The sequence below is a fragment of the Lolium rigidum genome, chromosome 7 (genome assembly GCF_022539505.1).
Source record: "Lolium rigidum isolate FL_2022 chromosome 7, APGP_CSIRO_Lrig_0.1, whole genome shotgun sequence".
Lineage (NCBI taxonomy): Eukaryota > Viridiplantae > Streptophyta > Magnoliopsida > Poales > Poaceae > Lolium > Lolium rigidum.
In genome coordinates, this window is record NC_061514.1 from 173,627,704 (window position 1) to 173,637,523 (window position 9,820).

General features: G+C 44.0%; 1 protein-coding gene across 2 annotated transcripts; it reads right to left on the minus strand.

Annotated features, from left to right (window-relative positions):
• Positions 1 to 6,134: 6,134 nt before the first annotated feature.
• Positions 6,135 to 9,480, minus strand: LOC124675820 (RNA-binding protein L-like). Of its 2 annotated transcripts, none has more exons than XM_047211894.1 (7): positions 9,265 to 9,480; positions 8,268 to 8,721; positions 7,521 to 7,570; positions 7,305 to 7,441; positions 7,059 to 7,155; positions 6,805 to 6,954; positions 6,135 to 6,697 (listed from the first exon to the last, which is right to left on the minus strand). In XM_047211894.1, exons 1-7 carry the CDS (start codon positions 9,478 to 9,480, stop codon positions 6,695 to 6,697), a joined length of 1,107 nt encoding a protein of 368 aa, XP_047067850.1. In that variant the 3' UTR covers positions 6,135 to 6,694. The 2 variants fall into 2 exon arrangements, with proteins under 2 accessions (XP_047067850.1, XP_047067849.1); XM_047211893.1 differs by having other exon boundaries at positions 6,135 to 6,702.
• Between the last annotated feature and the right edge of the window lie 340 nt (positions 9,481 to 9,820).

Here is a 9,820-nt window from a genome sequence, read left to right on the forward strand (position 1 = left end):
TTTCCAAATCTCATCACCGGAAGGGGTTCGGATGATAACCTCGAAGGTGGACTTTTTAGGCATAGATGCATGCTCGGATAGCGGTCTATGTACTTTGTCGTAATGCCCCGATTAAATCCCATAGTACTCATCATGATATATGTATGTGCATTGTTATGCCTTCTTTATTTGTTAATTGCCCAACTGTAATTTGTTCACCCAACATGCTATTTATCTTATCGGAGAGACACCACTAGTGAACTGTGGACCCCGGTCCATTCTTTACATCTGAAATACAATCTACTGCAAACTCTGTTCTTTACTATTCTTCGCAAACAAACATCATCTTCCACACAATACGTTTAATCCTTTGTTTTCAGCAAGCCGGTGAGATTGACAACCTCACTGTTACGTTGGGGCAAAGTACTTTGATTGTGTTGTGCAGGTTCCACGTTGGCGCCGGAATCCCTGGTGTTGCGCCGCACTACACTCGCCACCAACAACCTTCACGTGTTCCTTGACTTCTACTGGTTCGATAACCTTGGTTTCTTACTGAGGGAAAACTTGCTGCTGTACGCATCACACCTTCCTCTTGGGGTTCCCAACGGACGTGTGTCTTGCACGCTATCATTACTCTTGTTTTATCTTCCTATGCTTGTCACTTTGTTCTTCATGAATTTATTTGTGTACAAGATTCCTATGCATAGGAAGTGGGTTAGACTTAAATGTGTTTTGAATTTGCTTCTTGATACTCTTTCTGCTTCAACTCTCATCTTTATGTGAAGCATCATTAAAATTGCTGAGCCCATCTTAATGGCTATAAAGAAAGCACTTCTTGGGAGATAACCCATGTTTTTATTTTGCTACTGTTTTGTTGTGTCTTGGAAGTTGTTACTACTGTAGCAACCTCTCCTTATCTTTATTTTATTGCAATGTTGTGCCAAGTAAAGTCTCTAATATAAAGTTGATACTAGATTTGGATTTCTGCGCAGAAACAGATTTTTAGCTGTCACGAATACTCTAAAAATTCTGCCAATTTTCATGCGTGTTCCGCAGATATGTACGCAACTTTCATTAGTTTTGAGTTTTCTGATTTGAGCAACGGAAGTACCTCTTAAAAATTCGTCTTTACTGGTTGTTCTGTTTTGGCAGATTCTGTCTCTGTTTTTTGCATTGTCTCTTGTGGACTTTAAGTGAGGCTTTCTAGACGTGGAGAGCTGTAGCTAATGTTTTATTGAGTTCTTGCAATGTGTCACTACAGGACTAAAGTGGATTTAAAAAAATTGCGTACTAACCCCTCTAATGAAGTTTATGAGAAGTTTGGTGTGAAGGTAGTTTTCAAGGGTCAAGAGAGGAGGATGATATATGATCAAGAAGAGTGAAAAGCCTAAGCTTGGGGGGTGCCCCCGTGGTTCATCCCTGCATATTTCAAGAAGACTCAAGCGTCTAAGCTTGGGGATGCCCAAGGCATCCCCTTCTTCAGCAACAACTTATCAGGTCACCTCTAGTGAAACTATATTTTTATTCGGTCACATCTTATGTTCTTTACTTGGAGTGTTTGTGTGTTTTTATTTTTGTTTTTGTTTGAATAAGATCGGATCCTAGCAATCCTTGTGTGGGAGAGAGACACGCTCCGCTTTTTCATATGAACACTGGTGTTCTTCGTTTTACTTTTAAGGATCATGACAAAAGTTGGAAGCTATTGCACTTATTGTTATTTGGTTGGAAACATAAAATGCCTCATATTGTCTTGGATAATTTGATACTTGGCAATTGTTTTGAGCTCTCAAGTAGATCATGCTTAAGCTTGCACCATGTAGTTTGAACCTATTAGTGGAGAACTACCGTAGAGCTTGTTGAAATTGGTTTGCATGATTGGTCTCTCTAAGGTCTAGATATTTTCTGGTAAAAGTGTTTGAGCAACAAGGAAGACAGTGTAGAGTTTTATAATGCTTGCAATTCTTATGTGAGTTTTGCTGTACCAGTTCATACTTGTGTTTGCTTCAAACAACCTTGCTAGCCAAAGCCTTGTACTGAGAGGAAATGCTTCTCGTGCATCCAAAACCTTGAGCCAAAACCTATGCCATTTGTGTCCACCATAACTACCTACTATGTGGTATTTTCTGCCATTCCAAGTAAATACTTCATGTGCTACCTTTAAACAATTCAAAACTTTATCATCTCTTATTTGTGTCAATGTTTTATAGCTCATGAGGAAGTATGTGGTGTTTTATCTTTCAATCTTGTTGGGCAGCTTTCACCAATGGACTAGTGGCTTCATCCGCTTATCCAATAATTTTGCAAAAAGAGCCGGCAACGGGGTTCCCAGCCCCCAATTAATTAACTTTCATTAATAATTCTCTTCACATGTTTTGCCCTGATTCATCAGTAAGCAACTTAATTTTGCAAATAGACACTCCTTCATGGTATGTGAAATGTTGGAAGGCACCCGAGGATTCGGTTAGCCATGGCTTGTGTAAGCAAAAGGTTGGGAGGAGTGTCATCCATAAATAAAACTAAAGTACATGTGTAAACAAAAGAGAATAGGGATGATCTACCTTGCTGGTAGAGATAACGTCCTTCATGGGAGCCGCTCTTGAAAGTCCGGTTGATGAGGTAGTTAGAGTGCCCACTACCATTCGTTGACAACAACAAACACCTCTCAAAACTTTACTTTTATGCTCTCTATATGATTTCAAAACCGAAAAAGCTCTAGCACATGATTTAATCCATGCTTCCCTCTCGCGAAGGGCCTTTCTTTTACTTTATGTCGAGTCGGTTTACCTACTTCCTTCCATCTTAGAAGCAAACACTTGTGTCAACTCGTGCATTGATTCTTACATACTTGCTCATTTGCACTCATCATATTACTTTGTGTTGACAATTATCCATGAGATATGCATGTTGAAAGTTGAAAGCAACTGCTGAAACTTAAATCTTCCTCTGTGTTGCTTCAATGCCTTCACTTTGAATTTATTGCTTTATGAGTTAACTCTTATGCAAGACTTTTGATGCTTGTCTTGAAAGTACTATTCATGAAAAGTTTTGCTATATGTTATCTATTTGTTAGCAAACTATAGATCATTGCCTTGAGTCACTTCATTCATCTCATATGCTTTACAATAGTATGATCAAGGTTATGTAAGTAGCATGTCACTACAGAAATTATTCTTTTTATCGTTTACCTACTCGAGGGTGAGCAGGAACTAAGTTTGGGGATGCTTGATACGTCTCCAACGTATCTATAATTTCTGATGTTCCATGCTAGTTTTATGACAATACCTACATGTTTTGCTCACACTTTATAATGATTTCATGCATTTTCCGGAACTAACCTATTAACAAGATGCCACAGTGCCGCTTCTCGTTTTCTCGCTGTTTTTGGTTCCGTAAAGGTCTGTTCGGGCAATATTCTCGGAATTCGACGAAACGAAGACCAAATATCTTATTTTTCCCGGAAGGTTCCAGAACACCGAAGGAGAGTCGGAGGTGGGCCAGGGGGCCACCATACCACACCTGGGCGCGGGCCCAGGCCTGGCAGCGCCACCAGGTGGGGAGGGCGCCCTGGTGCCCCTCCTGCGCCGCCTCTTCGCCTATATAAGCCCTTGCGACCTAAAAACGCGAGACGAATTGACGAAACTCCAGTAAGACTCCAGGGGCGCCGCCGCCATCGCGAAACTACGTTTCGGGAGACAGAAGTCTCTATTCCGGCACGCCGCCGGGACGGGGAAGTGCCCCCGGAAGCCATCTCCATCAACGCCACCGCCTCCATCATGCTCCGTGAGTAGTTCCCCCGTGGACTACGGGTTCTAGCTGTAGCTAGTTGGTACTCTCTCTCCCATGTACTTCAATACAATGATCTCATGAGTTGCCTTACATGATTGAGATTCATCTGATGTAATCGGTGTTGTGTTTGTTGGGATCCGATGGATTGTTACATTATGATTAGTCTATCTACAAAGTTTGTGAAGTTATTGTTGCTGCAATCTTGTTGTGTTTAATGCTTGTCACTAGGGCCCGAGTGGCATGATCTTAGATTTAAACTCTATACTTATTGCTTAGATTGTATCTACAAGTTGTTTGCACATGTCTATGTCCGGAACCCGAGGCCCCAGAGTGACAGCAAGAATCGGGATAACTGGAGGGGAAGGCTTAGATATGAGGATCACATGTTTTCACGGAGTGTTAATGCTTTGCTCCGGTGCTCTATTAAAAGGAGTACCTTAATTTCCAGTAGATTCCCTAGAGGCCCGGCTTCCACCGGCTAGTAGGACAAAAGATGTTATGCAAGTTTCTCATTGCGAGCACGTATAACTATATATGGAAAACATGCCTACATGATTAATAATCTTGATGTTCTGTCTTAATGCTATTTCAATCCTATCAATTGCCCAACTGTAATTTGTTCACCCAACACTTGTTATTGGAGAGTTACCACTAGTGTAGATAGCTGGGAACCCCGGTCCATCTTTCATCATCATATACTCGTTTTATATGTCATTGGAAGTAGTATCAACTATTTTCTGGTGTCATTGCCTCTGTGTTACTATTACTGCTGCTGTGTTACTGTTACTATCGCTCTCATATTACTGCTGTTTTCACATCACCCCTGTTACTAGTGCTTTTCCAGGTGCAGCTGAATTGACAACTCAGTTGTTAAGGCTTATAAGTATTCTTTACCTCCCCTTGTGTCGAATCAATAAATTTGGGTTTTACTTCCCTCGAAGACTGTTACGATCCCCTATACTTGTGGGTCATCTGCGGCCACGTAAACCTGGCCCAGATTTGGGCCGGGTTTGCGTCGTTCCGGACGCCGCGGCCATCGCATTTTTCGTCGCCGCGTTGGGCCGCGTTTTTGTCCGGCTTGACCCATCCGAACGCGCGGGCGCGGGACGGGTCGCTGCGTTGGAGATGCCCTGACATCTCTGCTCGGCACGTGTCGCAAGGGGGAAACAATGTGGGAATGAAGGAGGAGAGAGAAAGACATGTGGAGTGGAGGGTGGGTGTCTTAGTCTTCCCTTTATTTCTAAGATTCATTTTTTTAAAATTGAAATATCTTGAGAACCGTAAGTCTAAATTACGAACCCTTTTTACTTTTGAGATCCTCGCGTCGAGATCTTCAAAACTAGATTCTATGTTGATAGGTTTCGGGATACTTTTTTCCATACTTCCAGTACTAGTATGGCCGTACTCGTGGTGTGTACCTACCTGTACTCGTGCTTGAATTGATAAATACTTCTGTTTCTAGTGTATTTGGTGCAGTTTTCCCTTTACTCGTTAACTGTACTTGCTCGTGTCTGCGGCTGTATTTCTGTACATGTACTTGTTCGTTCGTGTAGGTAACTGTACTTCTATTCAGCAACGACCACAACAAAGACATGGTGAATTGGTGATGATGTACCCTAAGCTGGTTGAGCTATGTTCCAGGATCTTCCTGTTCTGCAACGACTCTGCGACACACGAGGCCAAGTCGGAGCGGGGGGAGGGGCCGTCATCCATCTCCTGCCACATGGCGGAGACGGGTGGCACCAGCGAGGAAGAAGCCCGTGGCGCGGTGGCGGATGCCGTCGGTGAGACGTGGAAGGAGGTGAACAGGGAGGTGGCCTTCAGAAGCACAGGCGCGGCCAATTAACTCATCACAGGTCTGCGTCAACCTGGCGAGAATCGACGTGCATCTACCGCGATGGCGATGGCATCACCTCACCGTCAGACAGCCGGAAACGCCTGCTCAAGGACCTTTTCCTCATCCCCGCTGATCCGGACATTTGTGACGCATTAGCCAAGCTCGACAGTGATGAGTTATTTGCATAATCGACAAGGCATGGATCACTATTCACAAAGCCACATAAGCACTGATCCAATCCCAGCAGCACATGGCTGGCCTTGTTTGTCACCTTGGGCAACTTGCTATTTGCAGCACATTGTTGTTGTTGAATGAGTGGCCGTTGTGAGTGTGCATGTGCATCCCAGGTTCCCACACATACTAACAGCAAGTTTTGGAGAAGCACCTGTTGCACAGATAAGGTGTGAGAGCGACCATCAGGATGGCGCCAACGCCCACACCACACATCGTGCATACATAGCACAATAGAAGGCAAAGGTTGCATAAAACTCCAATTAACCAGGACCATCAGCATCAGAACACCCATTAGCAGTGCAAAATGTGATTCCATATCATAGTATAGGCAGAGCGAGTCAACAAACACAATCACAGACTTAAGGGTTACCACAACGGGATCTTATGAAGGGTTAAAAAGTCGCATTGCATCTGTACCACCTTGGTTTATAGAGTTCAGAACAGTCTCAGTGAATGCCCATAGTAATACCAGAATTTAGGCCACGTAACTCTTCCAACCAAAGCTAAAATGGCTTATCCCTGTTTCTCCACCAAAACTACAGGATGAGTTATCTCAATTTGTAATCCAAACCCTGCCGTTCCAGGCGCCTACGGAAGTGCATTTGCACGACGGTGCACATCTCTGGATGCGCAACGAAAGGCAAAACAAAGCAGCAGCAGATACAGCTATTTCCGAAAAGAGAAATTCCGAACACCGCAACTGTTGTTCCAGGCATCTCAAGGAACTTGCGTGACCATGCAGAACCAAAGGAGGAACACGGCACCAAAAAAAGGTATTTCCGGCAAAAGATCTCTTGGGTTTATCTTGCAAGAATTCCACCGCACTTTGTGACTGAGACATTCCCTGCGCTGCCATCCTCACTGCACCAAGGCAGAATTCATTTATTGTAGCGAGGTATTTACAGAAAATAAGAAAACTTGGAAGGGAAAAACAGCTCTCCCTGGTCCTCATCGGAAATGAAACCTACCTGTACTGGGGTCTGTTGTGGCTGCTTCTGTTGGTGATATGCATATCCTCCACGGCCTTTGTAACCATGCATGTTAGAATCCCCAGGAGAGCAGCCATAATCAGGACCCGAACCTTGGGGATGTCCATGGTACTCATCATTCGCTTCATCCTGCTCATGTTTATGATGTAGAAGTATGCTTGTCAACAAAGATAACTAGGAACAATCTGGCAATCAAATCAGAAAGTAGAAGACAAACAAGAGACAAGAACTACCTTCTTGTTAGAAAGACGGCGAGCCCAGAAAATCCTCATGGTGTTATTTCCCAGTTGGCTTCCATTTAGAATTCTTCTAGCCTCCTCAGCTGATGCTCTGCACAAGAATGTAGAAGTCATATTTCAGTCTATTCCAGGGAAGAACTGGGTACTTAAGAGAGGGAATGGCAGACCAATTAAAGACTCCACAGTTCTAATGGGCCTTGGCAACAATATACTGAACATTGTGATAACTAAACCAAATACCTGCTCCTATATGCGACGAAGCCACAGCATTTCCCCTCTACCAACGTGACATCAGTATCAGTAATCTCTCCATAAGGACTAAAGGCTTTCTTTAGATCCTCAGCAGTTACACTTAAATCAAGACCACCAACAAATAGCTGCAAGCCATTAACACATCCTGAGATCAAATGTCCGTACATGTGAGACTCCTTTTAAGAGGTAAGACCATATACTCACTCTTTTATTGTTCCAATTGCCATCAGAATCTGTCCCTTGTGTACGAGATCCTGCAAGAATGAAGTATGTAGTTATAAACTATTGATGCTGGCAATTCTAAATATTGTGTGGTATATTGATATGAAAATACTTAAGGTATATCAATTTGTGATCCACCAGGACAGAAAATTAACCAGCACTAGTCATAGATTAACGCATTAAAGTGTGCCAACATTACAGGATGTATACCCAGCGCACTAGGTACTTCAAAACACTGAATCCAGTACTGAGATAATCAACACATGTTTTATGATCGAGATAGACCACGATAGGCTCATGCAGCTGAATCAAAACACTTGCAGATGAAAGAATGTGTGTAACATGCAAGTTGAAATGCATCAGAGCGCATGATTTACGACAATGCAGCAGAGTTATGTGCATATTGTACTAAAGGGTGGACTACAAGTCCAGGGGAAAAGGAGAGCCTAATACAAGGAATGGATGAGGGGAGGCTACACTCACACAGCCAAAAATACTTACTGACACTATTGGATTGGATTGGATTGGGTTGGGGGTGATTCGGTTGGATAGAGAGTATGTAAGTGCAGAGAAATCATTTGAAAGGCGTAAAATATGCAGCAGTGCAAACAGTGGAATTGCATCTTGCTAAAAATTAAACCAGTAAAAAGATATTTGCAATAGAAAGGAGACATAGTTAGCCGAAATTCAAAATCAAAGCTGGGTAGCTACAGAAAATCAATTGCAAACCATTCTGTTGGTGGCCAGTGCCGGTAGCAGCTCTGATACGCATAGGCCTAGTAGAACAGTATGCTCCATCCATTTCGGTCATCGCTTGTCTGCACTCACTAACATCTCCAAACAAAACGAACCCATAGCCTTTCGAGTGTCCAGAAAAACCACCCCGCATAACAGTTGCCTTCTTAACTGATGGATAGCGATTCTTGAACACATCATGTAGCATGAAGTCTGTAACATCAAGGCTCAAGTCCCCAACATATATGGCATGATCATCGCCAGCGGGCTTCTCTGGAGCGCTGCGGATGACCCAGCTGAGCCTGAAATCTCTGTCAGTATTAGGCATCCTCTGGCCATTGTAGCTCTGGAGGATTTGATCAGCGGTGACATGGTTAGCAAAGTTAAGATAGCCAAAACCCTCGGGTTGCCTGGTCTCCTTGTTGCGCATTACCACTACCGACACGAGCTGCATTAAAACAGAAATGATGAAGAAAACAGTGAGCAAAAACAAGTAAGACGTTGAGGTGAATCACAAGAGAAATGGTAATTGTCTCTGCTACTAATTGATGATAAGAGGAGAGCATTGACAAATATATAGCCAGATTTAGGCGACTGAAATGCAGATAGAGTAAAGAGCTAAAAAATAGTAAAATGTATGCAATTTACTACCACTAGAGCATGTATGACACACACAGAGCAGAAAACTGAACGTAGTGATACCATATCCTCCATCCAAAAAAAAATTCTAAAAAAAGATTCAGACAATATCCTAGTCAGTGGGACACAAATCTACAGGCACCAATGCTACAATCTAGCAGTGCTAGTAAACAGTATGGTGCACATACATAGGCGCGAATTAACTTAGGAGTGCTAATTGGGCAGCATATATCAAAGGCAGGCGCACATTAGGCACATATGAAACAATTAAACAAAATAGTAGGTTCCCTCAAAAAAAAAAAAAAAAAAAAATAGTAGGTAGGGTGGGATGTGGGGTATGGGATGGGATCACCTCGGACGAGCGGGTGAAGCAGCTGTAGAGGTAGTCCTCGTCCATCCAGTCGAGAAGTCCGCCGATCCAGAGTGACCTCGGCTTGTTTCCGACGGATCCGGCTCCGCTTTCGCCCTCCGCGGCCGGACCCGCCTGCTCCTGCTGCGGCGCCGGCGGCGACCCGCGGTTGTGGTAGGGCGGCGCCATGGCCCAGTGCTGCGGATGCGAATGTGCCATGGTGGCGGGCGGGAGGGAGGGATGAAACCCTAGCAATCGAATGGACGGCGAGAGGAGGAGTGGGAAAGGAAAAAAGGTGAAACACCAGTCAAGCAGAGGTTGAGAGGTAAGTTGGGGTTTAAGGAGAGTGCACGCATCCCAAGTCAGTGGTGGAGCCGGTCCACTGGTATGTGAAACACCGGCTTTAGAGCATCTCCACCGGCAGCCTCAAAGTAGTCGCCGGCAGGAGCGCCGGCACTACCGTATGGAGGTGCCGGCACAGCATCCTCTATTTAGGGATGCTGCTCCCACACCGGCGCCTCCATACGCCAGCCCCGATAGATTTTAAAATTTAAAATGA

What these genes read in the sequence shown, in the direction of transcription:
- LOC124675820 (XM_047211893.1), bottom strand. Translation starts at nt 9,480, where the DNA reads ATGGCACATTCGCATCCGCAGCACTGGGCCATGGCGCCGCCCTACCAC. An exon ending in GCTTCACCCGCTCGTCCGAG is followed by an intron (nt 8,722 to 9,264) that starts GTGATCCCATCC and finishes GTTTTAATGCAG; the next exon opens with CTCGTGTCGGTAGTGGTAAT. An exon ending in CACTGGCCACCAACAGAATG is followed by an intron (nt 7,571 to 8,267) that starts GTTTGCAATTGA and finishes TCATTCTTGCAG; the next exon opens with GATCTCGTACACAAGGGACA.